Raw genomic sequence first — 27,978 nt, 5'->3', positions numbered from 1 at the left:
CATCACAAATCATTTAGCGCATAAAAATAATTTAGGCATCTTCCCTAAATGAGCTAGTGCTCGTTTCTATTAAGGTGTACTTCCTAAAATATATTAGACACACTACTCACGATCATCGCTTAGCATTATAAGTTTAAGTCTAGAAATAAATCCTTATACCTAGTTCGCTTAAACTAATGCTCTGATACCAACTGTGACATCCTCATTTTCACGGCTAGAGAAGACCGGTTTTCTTTATGATTTATAAAAATTAGAGTACCTCTTTTAATAAAAATGTTGCAGAATTTGTTCCAAGTAAAAAAGGATAAATATGTTATCAAAGCATTTCCAAAGAGAAGTATTATATTCATTTTAAAACATTTGGGATGTCAACGTCAATACAGAAACATAAGCATAAACAGAACTTACATTCTTATCACTAGTGATTTATATCCCCTTAATCTCTTAGTGTAATGTAACTTCATATCAACACCTATGATACAAATAAGCTTGAGTGGGTCAGGTTGGGAAATCTAGTGAGTACATAGGGTTTTCAACCCACAATAATAATTATTATGTTTAAACATCAAAAAATCAACCCAATTACCCATCTCTATTATCTTCTTAAGGGTTTACCCTAAGAATCAGCTACTCCTCGTTCATTCATTCCTAAGGATCATCCTAAGGAAACGGCACGAAGTCCATCATTGCCAATGAAACAGTTGTCAAGCACAGCTGCTAATATTATCACTTAGGCGCAGCTACCAGAATTGTGACATTCTCTATGAGGCGCTTCTACTGATATTGTCCTTTAAACGCTACTATCATGGTTATAATGTTCTCTATTAGGTGCAGCTGTCGATACTATCCTAAGAGTGCAACTGCTAGGATGTTTACCATAGATCAACAACATTTACAGGCTGTGGCGCAGCTGCCAATGTTGATCTATAGCGTACCAGGTCCATGGCTGCTAATGTTCACCTATAGGGCACTATTTCCATACTGCCAATGTTCCTCTATATCAGCTTTCATCCCTCATCATTCATCTACCCATGTTTTACCCAACATATTTTGTAAATATAAAATACATATACAGTTTAAATCATTTAAAACATGTATAAAATCGTTCATCCAGCATAGATAACAAGTATACAGATAATATGCACACATAACACATAATTTATATAAAATACTTCATATATATGTGTAAGATGAAAGTAACTTTGCACTCACTTGATAAGGTGGTGACCCGATACTTGGGCAGCGCTTCGTTTACTTTAAAATAATTTCCTTCGACGAAACTAGTATTATTACCACTAGATTTTAGTCTAATATTTACCATGACTAATTATTATTATTATTATTATTATTATTATTATTATTATTATTATTATTATTATTATTATTATTATTATATAATCGTTTAAACAATACTTTCCAACCACTATGAACAGATAGGGCCAAACATAAAACACCGGAGGGCAGGACCATTTTGGCATATAGCACTTCTGAAATCCAACAACCCTATGCGGCCCTTTAAACCAGATTTCCCGTATCGCGAGTAGTTAAAAATATATTATAACGACACTTATATTAGTCATAATAATAGCTCTAATATTTATTATAAGTTCATAATAACAATACTAATTTTAAATATAAACTATATTTAAAATAGGGTAAGCATAACTTACTTACAAGGGGGTTTTAGCTAGGAGTCGGGCTCTGCAGGGGCAGAACTTCGTTGCTGAATCTTTCTAAGAAAGATTCGTGCAGTGCTTCAGCGCTCACCTTACTATACTAAAACCACAAAAAGAGAAGTCGAATCACGAGAGACCGAAATGCTCGGGGGATAAGAAGAGAAAGACTCTTGAATCAATAGAATGGTTCAAGAAATATGAGAGCCCAAGCCTCTTATTTATATAATTGAATTTACAAAACTACCCTCCATAATTACTTAATGACCTTATAGTTATATAAACGACTAAACACCCCTTCATAATACTATTTTAAATAGATTTAACGATATTTGTACTAAACTAATGTCGAAAGTACTCAACACTTGTCTTATAGTAACCGCATCGCTGATACCTTTCTAGTGATATATATATATATATATATATATATATATATATATATATGTGTGTGTGTGTGTGTGTGTGTGTGTACGTATATATGATTTATACTTTATTTTAATATGTAAATATGCTATTATAATTTGTAACTCATTCATACAAACTTCATTTTTGACGTTCTTTATATCCAAGCGTTGGTATTTACGAGTACTACTACTTTCATTTAGACGCCGTCAGCTAATTCTCATTTTATCTCAGATTTACAAAACTGTATCGAATTTATCGCGCTCGAAGAGTAGGGACCAAGTTTCGTCCATATCTTTAACATACAAGCTCTACTCTCGACATTATATATATCCACGCCTAGGTAAAAACAAGATCTAAAACTTTCATTTAGACTCCGTTGGCTAATTCCCGACCGATCTTAAATTTTAACAGTAGGAGGAGATTATATTGTTAAATGTCCGCGTAAATTCATAACTTCTACATACAGACTCCGTTTTCGTCTGTCTTTTTACCGTTGAGTTATTATTAATTAGATCTCAACTCTCATTTTGGTCGTGTAGGCCAAAAACCGCTAGAACTAAAATTAGAGTTTCGGGTGGTGCACTGCTATGTCAAATCTTAGAAAATTCATAACTTCCTCATACGAAATCAGATTTGGGCGTTATTTTTTTGTATGTTCTCGGTTTAACGTATACTACAAATTTTTCTTAGATCACTAAGTATAAAAAGTCATCTACCATAAATTCACTATTTATGTCTCCCGGTGCCGTGCCGGTTTTGCCGTAAAACTTCGACGGGTCATAACTTCTTCGTTATAACTCAGATTTCGGCGTTCTTTATATGTACATAACCCTTGTAACATATACTAAAACTTGGTTAAGATTAATCCTTCTAAATAATCTTCCATCAAAAACTCATTTTTGATGTTCATCGTCTCTAAATTGACTAGCCCGGATATACGGACGTTACAGGAACCATCGAGTGTTACAATTTTACTTTCCACTCACATTTTTGTTTTTGAATCATTTGAAATTTTTTTAGTAACAGTGTTCTTAACAACTCGTTCTTTCTTTGATATTTTTGATGTTTGGTTTTGAAAGTTGTTGTGGTTTAAAAATCATACCATCAGGTTTAGCAATAAACACAAAAGAAAATGTTCGAGAAGAGTTAGTTTTGGCAAAGTGAGTCTCAACAGTAGTCTTTTCTTGGATTAGGACTAACAATCTTGTTTACAGCAACTGAACTATGAGGAATGAATGGCCTCTTTAGAATCTTAACAAGCACAAAGGTATTTTGGTTCCTAGTGGTTGGACTTACTATCCGAGACGCTTTCTTTTTGGATTTCTCACTGAATCTGGAATCTTGTCTTGACCTAGTTTCTTTCTTGAGGGAATTTTTTGCTTTAATCTTAGGGTCGACAATGTCTTTCTTATTTAACTAAGGATTCTTCCGAGATTCAGATGACGAATTGGAAGTTTGTCCGGTTGATGGGATGTCAAACTTAGGGCTGTTTGGCAGGATCTGAATTTTTAAGAGGTCTGAATTTCTAAGAGGGTCTAAATTTTTAAGATCTTAATTTTAAGATGTTTTTTGGTTGGAACTTCTGAATTTTTTTGTTGAGTAACAAAAATGACCATTTTACCCTTCTCTATTATTTTTTCAATCACAACATTGAATTTCCAACCATACCTCATTAAAACTATAACCATCAATTCCACCAAAATAGCATCAAAAATCATATAAACAACATCAAAATTCATTAAAACAACATCAATATTAACCAAAAGAACATCAAAATTAATAAATATGTTCCATTTAATCATTACGGGAGTTCTTTGTCCACATCACCCTCTTCTTTTTTACAAACCCACGAGGTTTCAATGTGAAATCAATAAAAAACCTCACCATTTACAATCTTTTCAACCTCCTCTAGTTATGAGCTCCAGCAACACACCCTCATAATTATACACATCAAACTCCATTCTTCTCAAGCTTGTAAACGTATGTTTTGCAACATAAATCAATAACCAAATTAAATGAATATAAACAAGATTACAAATCAAAATAAATTTATATAATAAATCTTCACCTTGAGCAATGCATCATAATGTCACAAGTAAAGTGGTTGGTGGTGATCAGCATGTAATAGTTTGTGATGTTCTTGAAACTACTTGGCTAGAGCTGGGAACTCATGGTTATGGAGAAATCAATTTCAATTCAGAAAACAGATCTCATAAAACTCAATAACAGAAATACAAAGAAACTAAAAAATCTAGGACTGATGAGACTGTCAATCGATTTCAACTATACAAATCGGTTTTCAAGGGAAAAGAAGAAGAACATTTGATCTATTTACAGAGAATCTATTTTCATGGAAAAAAACTTACCTGCAACATGAGGTCGTCGTCGTTGGCGGTGCTAGCGGAGGCTGTCGGAGCTTAGCATCGGAAGTCGTGAGGGGAGTCGATTTAGGGAGGCCAGCGACCGGAGGAGGTAGAAGAAGCGATCGACACTCGAGATGGTCAGAGGAGGGAGGAAACGGAAGAGGCGACCTGAAGGCGGGTGTGTGGTTTTGGAATCCGTAAGAGGGTAAAAGAGGGAAGGACGCTTTCTTTTTCTTTTCAGATACAATCCCAAATTTGAAAGTTTAAGAGGCTTTTACAAAATTAAGAGGCTTTTATTCCTATTCTACCAAACACTCTTAATCTGAAAAATTAAAAGCTTGTCTTTTAATTTGTCCATTAAGAGGCTACCAAACAGCCCCTTAGGCTTGATTGACATTAGGTTTTCTTTTGAAATCACTTGTAGATTAGAAACACATGAGTTAGATGAATCATCACATGAAATTTCTACATAAACATCACTATCTAAAGATGCCCAAATGAAATCTGATCTATCAGAGTCAGGTCCATTTGTCTCTAGAATTAATTCCTCAACAACACAATTGTTAAGAGGACCGAAGTTCGGAACTTGAACTCTAGTGTGGGTTATGCTAGGGACGACCAATAGGTTTTGGAAACTCGCTTCCAAGACCTGGTGGTTTGTACCATAGGTGACAAAAATTATGAGTCATCCATTCATTTGCTTCAAGAATATCTATGTAATGATGTAAAGCATCAATTTTGGCATTAAGACATTTGTTATCAGAAATTAAAACATTCCTTTCAGAATAAGTGATTTCACATTTGTATTTTAAAATGATACTTTCATCTTGAGACATTACAATCTCTCGTTCTAGTGATTCTATCTTAAGCTTCCTATCTTCGAATCGTAATCTAAGACAAGTCATTTCACTTTCAAGCTTCTCACTCGCTTATATGGTAGACACATAAGCTTTATGGATGATGGTCATATTTGATTGGATTTGGGTTAGATATGGTTTATAGACAAATAAATCAAAATTATTTTCAGTAATCGTAAATTTTACCTGCTGAACAATGCTTCTACCTGGAGGATCATTGGTTACCATGTAGCAAAAGTTCGGCTTAGCATCTTCATCGTCTTTTTCTGAACCTGATGACCAGTAGCCTTCATCACATTCAATTTTCTGTCTAGCCATAAGAAACATATTCCTTCCAGTGCTCACATCATCCTCATCTCCAGATGACCAGTATCCTTCAACATCTCTTGACACAATTGTAACAAAAGATTTCTCACTAGCAGCCATTTCTTGAGCTTTACGGGCATAATATGCATAATCCTTGACATTTGGTTTCTAAGTGGTTTCAGCTAAACAATATTTGGCAAAATGGTTACAATGACCACACTTGTGACAAACTATCTTAGGTTTGTCTGATTTCGGAATATGATGGGATTTCTAGGAATGACTTGATGAGGAGATGTTGGGTTTGTAAGTAGGTGGGTTCTCTAAAGGTTTAGGAAATGGTTGAGGATTATTTTGGTGAGGTGCTTGGAAAAGGTTTTGATAAGGTTTTTTATTGTGATTCCATGGATGTTTGTATTTCATGGACAATAGTGCAAAATCCTATTGGAAACGAAGTTCGGAGTCCATGGATTCGGATCGAGGTCTCCATCAAACTAATAGTTGGGATTTGTAGAAACAGGTAAACTTGGTTGAGTGGGTTAAACATGAGGAATAGTTGAGGCGGTTCTGAAGGGATCAGTCATGGGTATGTTCGGAATAAGTGGGTTAACACAACTAACCAAGGCAAGAGGACCTCCAGAGAGTTCTCTTAATGTTTTTGCAACACTGGATTCATGGTCTTGTAGTTCGTCATAGAGTTGGTAGAGCTTCATATTTTTCAGAGATCCATTACTCTGAAGACATAACTTCATGTTTCCCCATCCTTAGGCTATTGATAAACTTTAGGTTGTACTTGAGAGGAGTTCTAGTTATGTTGTGTCCAATCATGTTGTAAACAACAATTTGATGCCTATTTGAAGCTGAGGTAACTGATTCACTTGGAGTAGTGGTGAAGGTGTCAAACTCGTTAACAACCAAAGTCAGACACTTATCTTTCATATTCTCTGAACCTTCGAACAGATCTTGAAGAGTATCCTAAATCTCTTTAGCAGATTTACACAACTTAATGTGCTCAAAGAGAGGAGGAACACCAAACACCATCTCGGAAAATGCAATCTGGTTAGCATGCAACTTTTTTATGCCTGTTGCAGTAAGAGGTTTTGTACATTGATATGAGAGTTGCAGCAACATTTCTCACCGTTTGTTTAACTGGAACATGTGGACCATCTTTCACAGATCTCCATATTGTTCACCTTTTTCCTTACCAAGTAAAAATATTTTCATTCTAACTTTCCAGTGATCATACTCTTCAACAACTAGCAATGTGGCACGAGTAGGTCAACCCATGCTATTTGTTATTTACATTGAATACATTTTTTGAGATTGATTAGGAGCAGCCATTGAAGTTAAGAGTATTAGAGCAGAAGTGGCATATAGAAGAACTTTTATCCTAAACACGGGAATGATTAAGATTCCAATGTAATCTCAGATCAACTATAATATGTTCTTATGGATTCAAAAGACAACCACTCAAGCTATGATACCAATTGAGAGAACAATATATATGAGTGGACAATGTTTGAAAACCCAAACCAGAAATTAACACTTTTAAGATCAATGTCTGCTTCTAATATATTTGTCCAGTCAAGTCTGGTAAACTAGTCGAGACACGAAGATAGATAATAAATCAACAAAGTATTCAAGTAATAAATTAAGTAACCTTGAGTACATAATTTAAGAACAAGAAGAATGTTAAGAAAGAACTTTGACTTGAGAGAAAGTTGAAAATGATGTGAAGAGAATAATTGATATTCTTGGATTGATACTTAGATCTAAACTGATTAAACATTTACTCCTTAAACAGTGAAAGAGGAACATGGTACAAACCATTAAAACATTCTAAGGAATGGATAAAGCTCAATGTTTGACAAACTGACACTTCAAAGGTACACACGTTTTAGTCCTATGAACTGTTACATCAAAGTAAATACAAAATGCATTAAATGCATGTACAGACATTAACTTCGGATCACAATTATCTCGGATTCATCATGAGCTTTGAAGCACCTTCTCACCTCGGACACTAGCTGACTTTGGATGTTGAGTGGTTTGGATTGCTAGAGGTTTAATTTTCATGTATTAACAATTAAGACTTCAACCCAACCTCAGTTCTAACTTCCTATGGTGGTACCTTGGATACATGCGTCATTGTCAATCTTAATCTATTGTCTGGGATAAGATCGGCCCCTTCCTCCATCTAATAGTTGATTTTCTATAAGATTATGTAGATGCGGAACTAGAGAGTTTAAAAAGTATATGTGGTATCATAAAATTAGTGTGTTGACCAAGTACCGGTGTAAAATGGTTAGTATCCATGTATGCAATTCCAAGATACCCAAAAAACATTAGGATAGTAGGATATTGATATGGATGTGTATTTGCATAAATGAAGGCATTGTAACATGAACTCAATCTTACCATATTGGCCTCCCTTAACATGGGTAATTGGCCCCATCATTGGTTAGACCATATTCTAAATTCTGAGTATTGAAAAGGGTTGCTACAATTGATCCAATATCAAAAGCAGACTGCATAATTGCATAATTGATCCAATATGAGTCCATTTTGAGTATGTCCATACTTTTATTGTTAATGTTGAATCATTGAAGGGCCCAAGACTCACTTGTACCATAGGTAGAATGAACAAATAAACATTGACTACATAGATTTCATCCACTCACTAAGTCGTACTTAAACATTCCATATATGGTTCCCAGTTAAATATGAATATTTTCATAGAGTGGAATGTTATTTCAGGATGTGATGGATACCATATTTTAGATATCCTTTAAATAAAGGGTCACATAAACATGTGTGTACCATCAAATCTTGGGGTCCGAAACATTCTGTTTCACTTCAGACTAGGTGATCAGTTTTGTAAAGTTTAAAATTTTCGGTTATTTTTTGTATCCTAAAAAAACATGTGAAATATGTGTTAAAAAGAGCTATAGGAACTATCAATTAAATAATAATTTTTTTTCTAATAAAAAGAGTTTGTAAAATTGTAAAGACCAAATATATAAAAGTAAGTTAAATTCAAATTAGATATGTATAAATATGTTTGTTTTTAGTTATATTTTAAATTCAGGCTTCTTGATGAGTGAATCTTTAATAGTGTTTTTTATTTACGTGTGTGGAGTCCACATAATGGGTGTAGGTGATGTTCATTTAAGATCCGTTTTAATTTTAATGTTCTATCAATTAAAAATAAATAAATAACTTAATTAAATTAAACAATTTCAAAAATTGTTAGAAAGTTTTTTACTATATTTTAGATTGTTTTATGCAAGAAGGTTGAATTGCGTTTTTAATTATGATGTTTATACTTTATTTTTTTATTTTTATTTTTTTTAGTTTTTAATACTTTATTTAAAATATCAGTTTTATCTTTTTTTAATATTTTTACTTTGTCAATTATACAGTAACCAATTAAACATTGTGCACATCAATTTTTCTTTGTTTAATATTTCAAAATTTTCATCGAAATGTTCTTTGGTTATCCATAGCGTTTTTTCCCCAAAAAAGTTGTTGCAATTTTAGCACGGATATTTAGCTTTGTATATTCCATGCAAAGAAAATTACAAGTAATAGAGTGTAAAGTTTATTTTTGGAACTTATGGAAATGTAATGAAAAGTGATTTCTATAAAACCGTTTTTCTCTATACACAATAATTTATATTTTAGAGAGTTGTATAATACAACATTTTAAAACATAAATTATTGTGTATGGAAAAAGAAGTTGTTGTGTACAAATCATCTCTAGGGGCGGACGCAGAATTTCATAGTAGGGGTTGCACGGGAAGATTAGGGGTTGCATGATGGTAGAAAAAATAAAAATTTTAAAAAATTTCGAAAATTTTACCACTGCGGCCGGAAAATTTAGGGGTTGCCGGTGCCACCTCGGAACCCCCCTAAATCCGCCCCTGATCATCTCTCATATATAATAGACACCTATGTCGCATCAACATCGTCTAAATATACGAAGGATTTTGATGTTTGAGTCTTCATGGTCATTTCAGATTTATGTGAATTCTTTTTTTCTCAATGAGATATTCTTATATCTCCTTTGTATTGTAATGTAGAAAAGTTGCCTAAGAAGTGTCATGAAATGATATAAGCCTTATTGTTATACGTTGTACCTTATTTTGATGGTTCTAGAACCTATCATTACACAACCATAAAGTTGAACATACAACTTCAAGATTACTAGAAAGTTGTATAGATTGAACCAACTAATGTTGTATAATACGTATGTTGAACTTTTTTTTTTTATAGTCATTCAAAATACATATCGATCAAATGAAATGGGTTTACCAAATCATATTTACTTTTCAATGAATTTTTCCCAACATTTTCGCATTTAATTCTGGATTATGTTCTCCGTGTCATATATTATAATAAATAAATCCAGGGAAGTGTAGAGGTAGCATTATACTTTTGTTACCCTTCTTTGATGCACTCAATATTACATATTATTCAATAACATATAGCACACATACACTTTAAGCAAAATTACATTTTAAAAAAAAGGATAAATGCTACCTCTAGACATACTTTTGGAAGTAATCATATGACCTTAGATGGATTTATGAAATACACCAATCGTTTTTAAGTGCCTTTTTTAGATTAACCATCTCATTCTCTTGCAACGTTATGCTTACTATCCTTCCATCGGAACACCCTTTTGGAGTTGGAAGAATCAACACAACACCTTTATCATCGATATTATCCATAAAACAGTTTACATAAACTGGTTTTTGTCCTCTTACTTCAATGTCATAAAACAAGACATCACTCAAATCGATGAAAGTCAAATTCACTCCATACATGAGAAAATCTGAAAGCATGTCATCGATCTTCATTGCTTCTTCAATCTTATTTCGCTCATCAACAACTCGATTCATCATCAACGACCCTAGTTGCATCAGGGTGCATTCAACTATAGGGATATCTAACTTGATCACATTAATTGTTTGGTTTTTATTTGTAATAATTCCTTTTGTTTGGTTTCTCAAATCACTTTCACATACCGTCACAACTTGTGGTCCCAATCCCTGTCTAATTTTTCCCAAACAATGCCAAATCATAACACATATACATTCAAATTCAGGAATTTGTAGACCAGCTTTGTCTTGACATATCTTTGTTTGAAACCGAGCCAACTCGTTCATCGAAATATAAATGGAAAATGTTTCCATTTTTGAATTACTTGAAGTAGACCAAAGGTCTCCAACTGGGCCAACCCTTTTTACGGAAAGTAACTCTGAGATTGGGTTTGGGTTTGGGTTTGGGCTTCGGATATTGATTACTTCATTTTGTGGTTGGGTCATGATGATTGGTTGGGCCATGATAATTGGTTGGTCCGGGTAATGGCCCGCAATGACTTGAGTCCATAGTCTAATAAAGCCAATTGCAGAAAAAACATCACCAAGTACATGAGACCAACCCATACCAACCGATGTAGCCCCACATTTAAATTTGGTTAACTGCACATTAGAAATATAAAGCATATATGTCGATTATGTAGGTAACTTGTATAGTTTTATGTTATTACAATAATTATTATTCATTTTAAAACACATTTAAAAGGATTAAGAAACTATTATACCTAAAATGAACATGCTACTCTCTGTCATACAAAATAAAGATGACAATTGCTGAATAACAATGACAGTTTGTGTAAAATCAGTTTATAACTTTAGTTATTTACCCTCTGCCGTAAGAATATAAATTCGATTTGCCTAAATCCTTTTATTGAATTATTGGTTTAGTTACAGTTTTGTACAACTATTTGTTTTGAGAAAAATAGAGCCTAGAAGATAACATTTTTTCTATAATGTCTAGTTAAACTTGTAATAATTTCATTCTAGTAAAATACTCACCCGTTTGTAAATATATTCATTACACTAAAGTAGATCAACAAGATTCGTCTCTTTTTATCTTCTTTAATGATATTATACTATATTAATACCCATAGTACTTATTTCGTTATTGCATCTCACATACCAACTATTTAGTTACTATATTTCATATGCCAACTATATTTGACCTGAATTAAAATTCACTAAGAAAAATGAAATGTGTCGACGTAAAATTATTGATTTTGACAAGAATAAGACACTAAAGTGGTATAAACCTAACATAAAGGTTAATATTGCATGTGTTTATCTCATTATTGCTGGAGATCATGCAACATAAGTGATTCGAATATATATATATATATATATATATATATATATATATATATATATATATATATATATATATATATATATATATATATATGGGTAAAGTGAATATACCTAACAACCTTATATAAGCTTAGGTACCTAACTCCATAATACTATATCGGTTTGTATCACATTTACATTGTAATTGACTAAGGTTCTTAAACTTCAACCTCATAACTTGATTACTTCCAAAATCTTTGGACTTTCAACAATATCTTTGTTTTACATCACGTCTTTCTATCGAATACCACCTGATGGGCTTCATATCCTACCGCTACAAATGAAAGGATGTAGGACAAATATAATGATGAATTTCCATAATTTTTTGAACTAAATCAAGTTTAGAGATGAAGTTTAAGAACCTTGGATGATTGCAATGAAAATTTAATGCAAAATGACGTAGTTTGATGAGGTTAGGTACCTAAACTTATATAAGGTTGTTAGGTATATTCACTTTACCCTATATATATATATATATATATATATATATATATATATATATATGGTACAAATTATATTACTCAACAATATGAAGATGGTAGTCTATAATCTCTACTTTCCTTCCAAAATGAGGAAGAAAAAATATGGTTCAAATGATACATCAACTTTTTGTATAAATATATAGGGAAATGTTACTAAAAACTTTCTAAAAATATATATTGGAAACATTATTATTTTTATTGGTTTTAGCACGGCCAGATTTATTTGGTACATGTACGTAAAGCATAATATACGGAAGACAAATAAAAAGCATGATTAGCAAGCAAACCTGTATCATAACCAATGGAGAATATGACAATTCAGGGCCAATAATGTTGCTAGGAACAAGAAGCTTATGTCTTGAATCATCTTTAGATTCAAGCCATTCATCGAGGCTCAAATAACAACTAGCCTCGATGATACGCACCCCAGCAGCATTGCATTTGAGGATAGGTTGACCCGAATCTGTTCTCCTAAATCGACCACATGGGATAGATGCATAGTTTAACCAATCACACATTGTTTCCTTAATTTTAATGATGGTGAAACCATCGAATGCTGGTATTCTGAAGTAGTAGATGAATCGTATGTAGTGAAGCTTCATGGCTAGGTCTATGGCACTTAGCTCCTGAAACCCATATTTTGTGGATATATCTGCAGGGGCAACTGTTGAGATTCTGATATCGTAAATGGAATTTTGCTCTTTAGATGACACCATTTTCCTTAGATGGAGAATTTTGATGAGTTGGATGTTCATTTGATGGGGATATGGTGTGTTTATATAGGAAATGTGTATCAAGGTCTACAAGCTAGAGTTGGTTGGGTATGTGTAATTTATTAGTATCAAGTAATTTCACATAATTTTTTGAAAATAAATAGAATCTATCATAATAAAATTGGTATTTGAAGGTATCAAATATTTATAAAATTTAGAACGTGTTAGAGAAAGTTTGGCACGTCCATTTGAAAGATATTTAGGTATCAGATGGTTGACACAACATACTCAGAAGTGTGATTAACTTAGCCTTCACCGTGGAAAAAATACGATTTTCTAGTAGTGACATACTATTTTTAGACAAATCGATACTGACTTTGTACGTACACTTTCAAGTAAAGTGTTTGATTGTATAGACAAAAAAATAAAAATTATTATGATTTTAAGATGGCATGAACTTTTTGGTATTTTAATTTGATTTTACAAAAGATACAATGTTACAATTATATGGGTTGTTAGGGTACATTGTAGTTGAGGAGTTAACATCATAATTTAATATAGGTACTTTTGACAAAAATAGTTGAGAATTGAGTTGGTAGTCGGAAGTTGCATTTTAAGCTTGTACTTATGAATGGTGTTTTTTCTTTAATACATTTTTTTTCTTAAAAGCTCAAAGTTATGCAAAGCTCGTTGCTCAACCTACTTGTAGTTAATATAACAAGTGTTGGTATAGTCGACCTTGCTTCAGTTTGGGATTGGTTGATTCCAAAATAATTAGGTAATGAAATATAAAAGGAAACGAAAACATTCTTAAAATTTTAGTCCCAAACATTTGCATCCAATCAGAATTCTACATAGATAAACTAATACTACCTATAATGTGTTTACATTTACTACCTCGGTAATTAATGGACATTTGACATCAAAAACTATAACCATGAGTATATTACCTTTACAATATCTATACAAAGACTAAAATGGTGTTTGGTTTGCAGAATATCTATGAAGGAACTGGAATAAGTCAAATAAAATGTATATGTCAGGAATTGGAATTAGAATCTGGAGCCTATTTGGTTGGAATGAATGGAATTGGAATCCAATAACATATTTTGTTTGGTTCGCAGACATGTCAGATTGATTTGATTTTAATAATGCAAAATGATATAATTTCATTTCTTATTTTTATGTTTAATCTTATTTTGTTTTATAACTCACTTGTGGACAAGTAAAGTGATCATCGCAAGTAAGGGCTTGATGAATGAGGAGTCGAAAACTTACGGTTTAGGAGAGAGAGAGAGAGAGAGAGAGAGAGAGAGAGAGAGTTTCAGTTGTAGAACTAAATTTGGCAATCAATCAAAGGAGGAAGGAGATGTTGCATTTAGGTTTCAAGGATGGAGCGAATCAAGTTTCAGTTGTCTTACCTTATTAGCTGACATGACCTAATAACTTCCTTTTATATTAAGTTGTTGGGCGGAGTTTTCAAAACTTTTCTTAGCCACTCAACTTAAAAGCACAAACCTATTAAATTAAATAAACTCTTGTATTTGATTTTAATAAATAAACTTTATTTGTTTATTTATTCTGTTTTTTGACCCATAAATAATGAACACCTATTACTTTATTATTTATTACAATTGTCAATAATAAATTAATCAACTATAAATAGTAAATTGAAAACATATATTTGATAGATGATACTATAAATAGTAAATTGAAAACATATATTTGATCTTAGTTATCATCGTACAACGAATGAGAAGGCAAACAGGCAACAAGTTGCGCCGCTAAGCCATTTTGTGTGGCAAAACCAATTCTCTTGAAGACTACATCTATAGATCTATGGGATATAACATTGTTATGCATGATCCATTGTACTCTACTAAGAAGCTCAACTGCATCCGGCGTAAGGAAAGCAAACATATCAAATGCAAATGGTATCGACACATGTTGATTTTCCATGTAGGATTGCTGAAACCCCTTTGCAATTAATTGTTGTTTAGTGTACAAACTCAAACCCCTTCGCATGACATGCAAGGAAAAAGAAGTATGTGATACTATAAGGCCTCTAAACTCTTCCTTCAACACATCGTTTGCATTACCATGGGAACGGTTTAGCCAAGTTTACATATATAAGTACAACATATTATTTGTTTTTTCGCACATTATTCCTAACAAACTCTCACTTTTTCAATAGACAAAAGAAATCATCTGCACCGACCATGTTAAATGTCCAACAACTCATAACTATCTCTAACCATTTGTGAATGTGTGTGTCTGCAAATCTTCCATCTACTTATTAATAGTTAATGATATGTCGTTTTACATCCCTTTGTTCCGATATCATTAAACATGAGGCATTGTTCGAATCATTGGTTCAATATTGTTTTTTTATATGTTAAGGAATAAGATTAATATATTCAATTTGGTATAGTTTGCTTCCAAGTCCAAGTGCGAGCAGTAGAAGCTAGTCTTCATAAGCGAGCTTCCTCTTAGAAAGGCATATTTTGAATATAGAGGAGTGAAATTTCCCAACAATCAATGGCTTTTCTATTTCCTTATATGAATCGTATGAACACGTCTTTTTTCACTCCCATTGTGTTTACGACTGTATACCTCAGCCCAACTTGCTCTGGCCTAAGCCATATACTTGGATCTATTTAAATCAACAAATCTCCCGATTGAATCCTATATTTGACTATATTTGTTCATCACCAAGTTTCACACCATATTTGAACAACCATTACAGTCGCATGATCTGGATCCACCAATTCTGGTCAACCAAAAAAGAATATGATTTGTACTTTGGTACGTATTTTCATACCATCAACACCTAAAAGTGTCACGAAACAGAACTCTATTTTCCGTTCCTAACTTACACACATATACTCCAAATGAGACTACCCACTATTAAACTTAATTGAACTAGGTATCTATAATAAGTCTTATCTTATTAACGGGAAAAACTATTAGGCTTCCAATATCAACTCTATTTAGACAACACTATCCCAATATAGTGTATATTTTTAACTCGGAGTATTTAGGTATTAATATACTTTTATCTTTCTCTTAATAATATTTCTATTATTATTATTATCACATAATAGTAGATATATATCTCTTAACACATATAGAACCATATATGGTTCGCATATCGTATATCATCAAATACATTTCTAACACATAATCCAGGCAATAAGCATATAGCGCACATATAAATTTCTTGATAGATATTTAATACTTTAATTAATATTTGTATTAAAACCATGTTCATGAAAGGGACTATGCACTCACCTGAGTTAGGTGGGCGACTATAAGTTTCGGCAGCGTTCCGCCTAACACATTGACTTTTCCTTTGATGTGACCTAAGTACGATTTATATTGAGTCTTAATCTGATATTCATGGTGACTAATGATAGTCTATATTTCTCACTAATCCCAATGTCTACATCAAGATCTATCAATTAAGGAATAACCAAGTATGATCATATCGTAGGTAAGGTCCGTTTGGTATACTGAGTATACTATTTGTAAATCCCACTTTAAACACCTCACCAAATCCAGCCCAGACATCACTCCCGTAAGTAGATCAATCAGTATAATGACTTAGAATCACTGATAAGTTTTATTTATAGGCTCATAATAACGACTATGAACATAAATATAAGTTACTATGAGTACAAGATTCAATGCACGGACAAGTTTTGAAAACTCAAACCTTCAATTAACTTTTAAGATCAAGGTCTACTTCTAATAAGTCACTCCAGTCAAGTCTGGTAAACCAGTCAGGACTTAAAGATTATATTCAACAAATTATTCAAGTAAGTAAAATAGAGTAAGAACAAAGTAAAGACGATTTAAAGAACAAGAAGAATGAAAGTGAAAGAGATTTGACTTACAAGAGAGTTATAATTGATGTGAAGATAATAATTGTTATTTGTTCGTGCATAATACATGAAACATTAACTCCTTAAATAGTAAAGGAGAGACATAGTATAAACCGAGAGAACATTCTAAGGACTACATAATACTAAGTGTTTGACAATTCTAACACTTAAAAGATTTACTGATTTGGTCCTAAGAACTGTTCCATCAACAAAAGACAAAAAACATTAAATGCTTGTACAAACTCAATCACATCAAAATAACTTCGGAAACACCTTCATTTCGGACAAGGATAGATTTCAGAACATCTTCACATCTCGGACTGAAGTTGACTTCAGATCTTCTTTGCTTCGGATAGCTAGAGGTTCAAATTTTATGCATTAACAGTCTCCCCCTAATTGAACTTAGCAATTAGTTAACTTAGTTGGCTTCTTCAGACAAAAAAAGTTAAGCAATGTGCAACCAGCTTTGGACTTCCAGATACCATGTAGTTTTTCAATGAACTTATTCTTCACATGCTCAGGAGCTTCACTTTTATCAACATTGGCGATGAACGTTTGAAGGATGTTTAAAGGAACAAAATGTTTATCTAGAACTCAGAAGAATTCTTTTCGGTTGGTCTTTTTCTTGAGATAGACGTATCTGAGCTCAGGTTCGTCTATGGGTCCTTCTATAATGATTTGAGCTGCATGCAGTTCATAAGTGATTTTCGCCAACACAATTTCTGTTCTAAACAAGTGTGCAAAGTCAATGTCGGACCTACAAAATTCTACAACATAGTCCTTGAAGAATTTCATGGCAGTAGTGTAAGCTTCGATTCTTGAATGATTAGATTGGTGATCTCGGAGGTGAGCAGCGATTGTGAGAATGTCATGGAGTTGATAGATGGAAAGTCAGCATCCGTGATAGTGAGATTTGCTTCTTTTCACCAATAAATGTAGTATCTGTACAACATGTAGTGGAGATCAAATTTACTTTGAACCTTGTTTCCGAAACCAACGATCTTGGTGATCCTCTTCCGATACCATATTTCTGTTTTAGGACGGGCGTTAACGGAGTAAAAAGTTCTCAATCTCTCTCGCTCTGTCGTGACAATAGTTTGAGGATAATCATTAAGATGAAGAGGAGCAAATTTGATGTATAATTTTCCGCGTAGAGAGATTGGAAGATCAACTTGGTTGGAATCCTATGTTGGAAGATCGAAGTACATGAAGGGCACAATATCGATATCGTGAATAATTCCTTCTCCAAAGAAAGGAGATACACCCAGCATCGGATTCAGATTGTCTTTTAGGGCTTAAATCCTAATGCTTTCAAGTGCTTGATCTATCTGTTCTTAGGACCAACTCTTGTACTATCTGAATGTCCTAACTGGTCTGTTAGGTTCAGAAGCAATTTTTTCCTTTTGTCTTGTGGTGGCTCATTTAAGTCAAAAATGACTTGTTGTACTATTTCGTAGATGATGAACTCAGGCAGAGGAGTGACCAGAGGGTCTTCAGGGAGATCATCCGGTTTCCAGGTGAGAGAACCTTCATCGATCGGAACTATTATGGGAGTAGGGATTGGAGGCAGCATGGATTGTGTAGCTTGGAAAGCATCAACAGTTAATTTTGTTTTAAGCTTCGCCATTTCACAACTTCTCTTGAGCACATCTGCCAAGGATGATGGCCAAGAGAAATAGGACCATATCCTCTTTTCTTTTTCCGATAAAACCTTCATTGGTGGTTCCCTGATAGCTTGCATTCCTATAATAGCATTTTCAATTAGGAATTCATCTTCTTCATCAGCTTTCTCAAGAGGTTCCATGGATTCAACCTCAATTAAATCTTCTTCTTCGGATTTATCTCTAAGTATAAATTCTGAGGCAGGCTTCCATTGGAATTTTCTACCTCTTTGACTTGGTCCTTCTCCCCCTCTTGCGTCGGAAGGCCCAACATCCGATGCAAGTCTGAAATTCAGTTAAACGTTTGAACACTCTTTGAAAACTCATGTTAATTTGTTTAGATAGAGCGTCGTATGCTTCGGTAGTAGGGGATTGGGCTTTGAGGTGATCGAACTATGAGCCATCAATCAAGAGCATTTCATCAAAAATATTGTCTGGAACATCAAAAATGTTCCAACATTCTCGGAGCAGCTTGATCAGACCTGTTGCATTATCAAATTTATTTCATCCTTCTTCTTAATCTCCTTCTCCAACCTTTAGATTTTCTTTTCATGGCGCACATGAGTTTGTTTGATCAATTTGTTGGTTGCATTGATCATGTCGTCATGAATCTTGAGCATCATAGTGGTGGTGGAAATATGGTGATCCAGGCTTTCATTGTATTTCTATTCAACTTCCTCCAAATTATGCTTGAATCGGAAAGAAATTAGTTGATCAAGTTGATTAGTGTCACAACTAGCATTTTTGCTAGGAAATTATATTCCTATGTAACTGTTCATCTATTGTAAAACATGCACTCTAAGTAAATCTTACTCAATGCTCATTTAGATTCATCAATTATGCTCAACAAAGAGTCTAAAAACCATAAGAAACTCGGTTTGAGTCCATATTGGACTAGAAATTTCTTATTGGGCCTAATGGACCAATAAGCACCCAATTCAACTTTATTGGACTTAGAAGCCCTAATTGGATCCTTATTGGACCCAATTCATAAATCTAAAACATTTTGGACCATTTGGGTCTAGAATGATTCATTCTAACCCAAATGGGCCTTATTGGGCCATAACTAATCCAATTAACCTTAGTGAGCCATAAGCCATTCTTTTATTCTATTTGGGTTGTGAATTCTTCCAAGAGCCCAATGGGCCGAAATTTTTTATGTTTAGAATCCAAATATCCTAACAAAAGTTAATGGGCCCAAACCACTCCACCCTTTCTTCTTGGCCTAAATATCGGCCCATGTAAACAAAGAAAGGTGAAATGAGGGGGGGGGGGTGACTTTGTAGGTGTCACCTCCATTTTGTTCAACATGTATCCATGCAAGGACCCCCATACATCCATGCTAGTCACCTCACTACCTCTCTCCCCTCTCTTCTTCTACTCTCGGCCGAGAGCCAAAAACAACACACACATACACACTTGAAAAATTCTCTCCAAACTTCTCTAAAATCATCCTCTTCCTTCCTCCAAGATCTCAAAATTTTGCTAGGGTTCTAAGGATCTTCATCAAGTCATTTAAATATTTGGTAAGTTATTATCAAACACAAGTATCTTCTTTCATCTTAATATGAAAAACTCCTTCTTACATGGTTTTTATTCCATGATCACACCTTAGAAGCTTCATAAACTCGAGATCCACAAAAAAGGTATGCTAAGACCAAAAATCCTTTCCACTTTTTCTTTAAAAACCGAAACATCAAACAAAGGTGAGTTCATACCCCATTTTTTTCGATTTTCATATGATTTTTTTGGGAGAATGTAAGTAAAATGTGTAGATCTATGTGTTATATGCATGTTTTGTGTGAATTCTTAGTTTATTTGGTAATAATGTGTTAGATCTTAGCAAATCTTGAAATTTTAAGTACTATTTAGCAAATATCTATGAACTATGACACTATATACATCACATTATCAAGCCAAAAGTGATTACATGTTTAAGATACAAAAGATTTCAACAAAAACCTTGTTACAGATCAAAATTGTCAAGAAAACAAAAGATAAGGGCAAAAAGTGACTTTTATGTTTTCGTAAGGGCCAACAGGTCCGACATGTATAAAAAGGTATTTTTATGTTAAACATACTTTAAAAAGGGCCAAAATGCAAATTTAAGCTTAATGGGCCAAAACTTTTGGGCCTCACGGTTTTGGGCCCAATTTGCGAAAAAATGAAGTTTTGGGGTTAAAAATGTTATTTGGCCAAAAATTTGAGTCATAAACTTAAATAACATTTATTTTCAAGTTGGACCAAAAATGTAAAATTTTCCAAAATTGGGCCGAAAGTGTAAACTTTTACAAACAAGGGGCTGAAAATGCACTTTTCTGCAAAACAGGGTTCTAAATGTGAAAACATAACTTTTTTGGCTAAAACCATAAATTTTTAGACATTTGGGACAAAATTGCAAATTTTTATAAATTATGGACTAAAGTGTCATTTTTACAAAACTTTGGGCTTTAATTAAAAATTGGAGGATTATTGGCCAAAAACGTCGCTTTTAGAAAAAGAGGATTTTCATCATCAATCTATTAAACCTTGAGCTAAAACAAACAACGGAATAAAACAAACGAACGAAATATGTCGATAACTATTTATTGGGCCTAATATTCACGCTAGTTGGCCATTGGACCCTAAGGGCCCAATTAAGTGTATATTGAGCCCAATGTTTTCCATGACGTGTTTATTGGGTCTTACGACCCACTTACATGTTAATTTGGGCCTAAGTTATGGATTACATGTTTATTGTGCTTTTGTGGCCCATTTACATGCCTATTGGGCCTAAATTACCTCTTACATGTTATTGGGCCTTTGTGATCTAATTACATGCTAATAGGGCTTGGAATGGAAATTTCACATGTTAGTAGGCCGTAACTATACCTTTGCGTAATCATTAAACTTTGTAAACTTATATATGTACCTTTCAAATACAAAAACATACCACATATACGTAAACATTAAACCTAGTACAAAAAGGGGTTGAGAATCTAATGAGACATGTCGGTTGGCACCTCCGAGTGTACAATCGTAGCCTGTAGTTATAATCAGAGTTTCCTGGTAGGAAAGAGGGAGTTTGTGTATAGATCTATACGGGATGACCCCCCACGCCTTAGTTGTTCGCTACATCTAGACTAGGCCAGTCTAGGGCGACAAAATCCTTAGCAAGACCGGCATTTGGAAAAATACCAAGACGGGCGACCTGGTCATTATCATGCATGGTTAGAACGGCTCATATAGGGATTCAATACCAAAAGTTTAACCTTTTGAAGATAAACTTTTTAATTGTGTCAATGGAAAACAACTTATTTAACGATACAAGACTCTAGACGATGTTATAAAACAGAAAATATCGGATTTTTTGGGGAAATTATTCATATACACTTATCATTTATTCAAAATGCAATTAATCTAAACTACACTCATATAAGTTATAACTATGAAATTCACACATGCATTTATACTTGATTTCCACATCATTTTCAGACATTTTACAGAAAGTATCGGATTTTCTAGGTTTTTATGAAAGATACAAAGACTTTTACTCAAACATACTTATGAACTTACCAACATTATATATGTTGAACGTTTTCAAAATAACTTGTATTCTCATGTAATCGTTAAGCCGGAAGATTTGCAAGTGTGTATGGTTTCGTTTTATGTAACAACGCTTATCGTAATTTTAACAATTTGAACTTATGTATTTTAACAATGTACTTGATGTGAACAATGCTAGTTGTATTATGTAATGTTGGTGACGAATGTGTTATGTTTCATGTATATTCATTGTGATGATTATTCAGTTATTAGTCACATGAGCCCCCAGACATTTCCGCCGTCTGGTTCGGGGGTGTAACAATTAGCTTTATCGATTTTGGAGTGGCCAACTTCTTTGATCTCGGAGAGAGACTGAAGAATAATTTTAAGCTTGGAGTCGAGGCTGGTAAACTTCTGATCGAGCTTGGAGTCCAGTTGAGCTACGGATTGTCAAGTGACTCAACCTTAGAAACAACACGTGCAACCTTGTCTCGGAGTTCCAACAATGCAAAGGGATCTGCAATGTTTTCATCTGAGGAGCCTGTATTCGAGGTAGAGCTCTCAGACTTTCTATCATTGTGATCATCATCATCATCATCATCATTTTGTGGTTCGAAAGGCTCAGTATTAACAACTGGGTTGAATTTGGTTTTGTTGCCTTGAGTATCGGCAGCAATTTTTATTTCTCCTTCGTCTTCTGAGGATGATGAGGAAATGCTGAAATCGTAAACCAGTTTGGAAGAGGAAGGTTTCTGCAATGTTTTGAAAGTTGTAAGGATTGGAAGAGCTCCAACGTAAGTGTTGTCATCATCCAACATGAACTTACTAGAATGTTCTTCATCGGAGGGAGGCTTGAAAGCTTCTTCACGTGGAGACTTCAGAGGAGGATCATTCGAAACAATTGTTGAATTAGGAACTTCTCCTGTAGGAAGTTGTTGAGCTTGTTCGACAGGGGTAAACTCTTGATCTGTTTCTACATCACTTGGAAAAGAGAATGACAGATTGCTTTGGATAGCTCGATATCGCATCGAATAAAGAGTGTGCTCCACCTGAGGTCTTGTAAGCTCAGTATGGCGACTATGAGCCATGTCTACAAAGTTAGACTAATCTTTATCAGTAACACACAATCGTCCTTTACCTGAACCAGGTATTAGACCGGTTGGGCTCTCGAAGTTGGAGGGACTGCTCCAACTTTGGAAAGCTTAGAATCCAAGGCAAGGGCCCCAGATTGTGCATGTGTAGAAGAAAGTGGGATATCCAAAAAGATTTGTGGGTGTGTCCCTGGGGGCTTCAAGGGACTATGATCAATACATGCACCACCATTTTAGGAAGATGGGGGTAGAATGTGTGTAAACTCCCCGTGAGTGTGTGCTTGTGATTTTGAAACTCTGAAAGGTACTTCGGAAGAGTAAACAGGAGGAGTAGGTTGTGATCCAGAGTCAGATAGAATGTCAACATTTGATTCCTTTTGAGAGGAACCATTGACTTTAGTTCTCTTTTTGGATTGAACTCTTGGGGTGATGTTTTTCGTTTTGCCATTTTTTTCTTTCGGCCACCAGTAGAAACTGGTTTGTTCGCATTCGAAGGCTGCTCATTCGAGACTAGGACAGATTTTGTGGGGTCATACACAATTAAAGTTTCAAGATGCTGTGTAAGATAGATGGAATCAGATGGAACGGTTACCAACATGTGTTGTGGCAATCGACGAATAGGTCTGAAAGTAGATTGGTTCGCAAGCCTATACGTTTTAATAGCTTTGAAGGAAAGATATACCTCTTGGGATTGGAACTTTGAGGAATGGCTTCTTTTCTTTCTTGATGCAGTTGTTGAAGCGCCAGAGCCTAGAATCTCGGACTCGATATATCGTTTGGCTTCCTTTTGATGGAAAACTTACGAAAATCTTGCTATAGCACCTCGGTCAAGTCGACTGCATTGCTTCTTCCGAAGTAGATGTTGTACACAACGTACAACAAGTCTTGCTCATGGTGTCCGTTCCACCATGCTTTTGATAGGTTTTGGTCCTAAGAACATCCTATGTGCTCATACAAACCCTAATGCTTGGATCTAGGTTTCTCTATTGTACATGCAAGTTATCCAAGACTATAAACCCTATTCTAGCATACAAGTAATCATATTCACATAAGAATGGGTTTAAGATATTACCTTGATTGTTATATAGCAATAACAATCCCAATTCCTCCTTGTATTGACTTTAGAAAGCTTAGAGTCACAAATGTCACTCGTCTAATGGTTCACAAACACCAAGAGCAAGAGGATGAAGAGGAAAGAGGAAGCAGGCTACTCTAAAACATGTGAAACCCTAGAAGGTTGCTTAGCCATGTTTTTGGGTCATAAGGGATGTATATATATAGGAGGCTATTAGCGTTATCTAACAAGGAAACCCTAATTTGGATGCTTAAGCCCTAAGCAACCCATGGATCCCTTTCCTTAAGGCCTTGGACGATTTCTTATGGGCTTCCCCATAGAATTCGTCCACTCCTTATTATAAGGCAATCCATGGCCCAAATTGCAATCATCTTATAATTACAATTCCAGTCCCTTAAGTTTAATTAATCTCTTTTAGTCACAAAACTAATTACCAATTAATTATTGAATAATATTAATTAAACAATATGATTTCTCCTTTAATATATTATTCCCATAATATATTAATAAATCATATTTAATCCTTTCTCTCCATAATTCATCCTATCAAGTTGCTTTGATGAAGGCAACCAAAAAGGACCATGCACCATCGGGTCAAGTACATACCAAAATAGTTATGGACTTAGACACTAATCCAACAGTCTCCCACTTGGATAAGTCTAATAACTATTATGCGTATGACTTCAGATCCTGATCTGCAATCGTAGCTTTCCAAAGCCGCTGGCAACTCTGATCCTATCAGATACGCGTGTCCTTTAGATAAGGGATCATATATTCCTCCATTCTAGATATCGTAAGACATGATTTCAAATCATTCTCTTTGTACTATTTCTCGACTTCCAATTTATGACGACTGACTAATTGAACAAATCAAATTAGCCCTAGCCTGGCCGAGCATTTACATTTATCATCACTAAATCATCGAGGGGCCCAAAGATATCACTTATATCCTACTTTGGATAAAAGGAACGGATAAACTTTGATTCAATACTCGCTTGCACTCACTCACCGAATCACACACAACAATATGTTTTATAACACCAAGTTACTAGTGCGTTTACATATTATCAATGTGCAACTGATTTGCAAGATACAACTCACACATCTCGGTTTCAAGAATATAAGATGTTATCGTCTCACCAATCACTCGTGATACAATCCATGGAGTGATCTAAGTGAGCGTGGGTTAGATCCAATGCTTAAATTCATATTCATAAGCACTCATGAACGTTGCAGCAAACATTTGCTTATGTCTAATACTCTTTTAGACATTCCACACACCAATTCATGACAGTCTTCATTCATACCTACTTCCAACATATGAACGACTGTGGCCTGTTCGAATAATTTGACTGTTCTTAACCAATTAAATTATTCAGGAAGTCAAAACATACAAAGTGAAACACAAGAATAATACTAATCCCATATGGGCCCAACCCTTTGAGCATAATTAAAACACCTTTTATTTATCACCATATCGATTACTCATTATTTGTCGTTTCGGGTAATCAACTTCTTACTTGAATTATCACACTTGTCCCATGCTCTTAGCATGCACACAATGTTTACCTATGGTTCTTACTTTGTGAAATAGATCAAATTGAACACATTTCCAATCATACTCATTTCACAACTCCAAATCCTTTTTCATAAGTGAAAGAATATCAAATTCTTGCCACTTATAGAATATGCTAGATTCTAACATTTTATGCAATGATCCTTTCGTAATATCACTGCACCAAAGTCACAAAGACTATTGCCAATGAAATTACAAAGTCCTCTATCGGAGATTGTTACAATACAATTCCTTAGATATGATGTCTCTCACTCAAAGTACATTCCTTTGAACATACCTTGCATAAAAGTTTCTAATCTAAACATAGATTTGCAATATTCAATTCCCAATATGGACACGTTTCCATATTTTTCATATGACAACTCATTCTTAATAGAATATTTTCTATTCATAATAAAGTCGATATGGTCCATCCAATATGGAAACATTTCCATATTTTCCAATACTATACTTCCAACTACTCACAAGCGACCAATCCTAAACGAACTTTGGATTGTCCTTTGATAGTTGTTTAATTATCTTAGTCAAAACCGATTCTTGTCCTTTTTCCCTCTAAATGCGCTAGACATTTGGAAAATTTTAGAATGGTAAAATATTATAGCATTTGCAATCGATCCAATAACTGAAGCGTATGGGACACGATGCAAAATGTCTTACATAAAGATTTGATACTTCATCAATCTTCTGCCATAATGTTTTATTTGCCATGTCCTCAAAATTCGAGTTGTGAAGAGGAATGCCATAATCATAATCGAAATTTTAAGAACACACTATATACCTTTGACTAAATTTATTAACATTCCACAACCTAAGCCTTTAGATTTGAAATGAAGCATAATATTCTCTCCCTTAATTATAGCAAAACAACTATTCCATCCTTACAACTTTGCAAAGAATGACTCTTGTTTTCTATAATTAATATTGCCAACTTGCAATACTTTCCTTAATAATCATACAATCATAACATTTATGCTCCCACTATCATGATGATTATTATAAACATAACACTTATGCTCCCACTAGCTTTGACATGTATTCAGAAACAACTTAACTTTCAGAAAAACAATGCTTATTGAATTTCTTAAGTTCATGTTTCTAATACTTAGTGCTTGGATAATCTTTTATTAAGGCTTCTTGAACTTATACACCTTTGCCTTAGATAGTTCATATGTGTGTCTAAACAATTGCCAAACCTCACAATTCAAATTATGGAAAGGGATACCGTAACCATGATTGAATTCGAGAATGCAATTTTACAATCACTATCTTCTTAAAATCTTTCTTAGTGAAAGCATTTCCTCACAATCATTTTCATGAAGAAGGAAATCTTATGACACTTAGATTTAAACGGTGTATGTGTTCCTATCCATGTGAATTTGTTAAAACCAAAGTTTACGACAAATTCAAACTCATATGGATCGAACTTTCTTAATCTCGATTTCTTGCCTTATGGTAGCACAGCTGCCCACCATGTCTTCCAAGTAGTTAAGCAACTCACCTTTTCTTATCAATGTACTTTCCATTGATCAAGGTCCTTGCCTTTTATGCATTCAAATGAGAACTTATAGGACTCACATGCATAATTAACTCGATTGGATTGGCACAGAAACAAAATAATGTCAACACGATAGGTTGTAAACCTAAAATCGTGTGCTAGTGATGATCGATAGGTTGTAAACCTCAAATCGTGTGCTAGTGTACCCTCGTAGGTACGCTACGCGTAAGGAGCATGTGTCTCTCTTCGCATGGTGCTAGATGATTTTCTTTGGTCCGCAGGAAAATTCAGAACGCGAGGCGTATGGTCCTCGTACGCGGGGCGTACCTCGGACGCAAGGCGTCCTTCAGACTACGCGGGGCGTAGCCTCGCATCCAGCTCTCATTTCTCTCTCTTGACTTCTAAAATTCATAACTTTGACATACGAGCTCCGTTTTTGACGTTATTTATATCTATGCGTACGCGGGACCGTACTCTACCGCTTTTGTTTAGACTTCGTCGGCTAATTCTCGATCGATATTAAATTTATATTTTTTAATAGACCGGGACAATAAAGCTTGTTAAAATTTCATAACTTCTTCATCCGACGTCCATTTTCGTCTGTCTTTGTATCGTTGATCTCCTATTGACGAGATCTTCTATTTT

General features: G+C 34.2%; 1 protein-coding gene across 1 annotated transcript; it reads right to left on the bottom strand.

The window, feature by feature from the left end:
• Window positions 1-9,962: 9,962 nt before the first annotated feature.
• Window positions 9,963-13,099, bottom strand: LOC145069985 (protein ECERIFERUM 26-like). Its single transcript, XM_079016913.1, has 2 exons — window positions 12,601-13,099; window positions 9,963-11,087 (listed from the first exon to the last, which is right to left on the bottom strand). The coding sequence occupies exons 1-2, from the start codon at window positions 13,066-13,068 to the stop codon at window positions 10,188-10,190; spliced, it is 1,368 nt and encodes a 455-aa protein (XP_078873039.1). The 5' UTR covers window positions 13,069-13,099; the 3' UTR covers window positions 9,963-10,187.
• Window positions 13,100-27,978: the final 14,879 nt, after the last annotated feature.

The sequence above is a fragment of the Lactuca serriola genome, chromosome 1, assembly GCF_051521515.1.
Source record: "Lactuca serriola cultivar US96UC23 chromosome 1, Lser_US96UC23_V15, whole genome shotgun sequence".
Taxonomy (NCBI): domain Eukaryota; kingdom Viridiplantae; phylum Streptophyta; class Magnoliopsida; order Asterales; family Asteraceae; genus Lactuca; species Lactuca serriola.
Note: the sequence above shows the minus strand (reverse complement) of the source record. Positions and strands in the feature narration are given on the sequence as shown.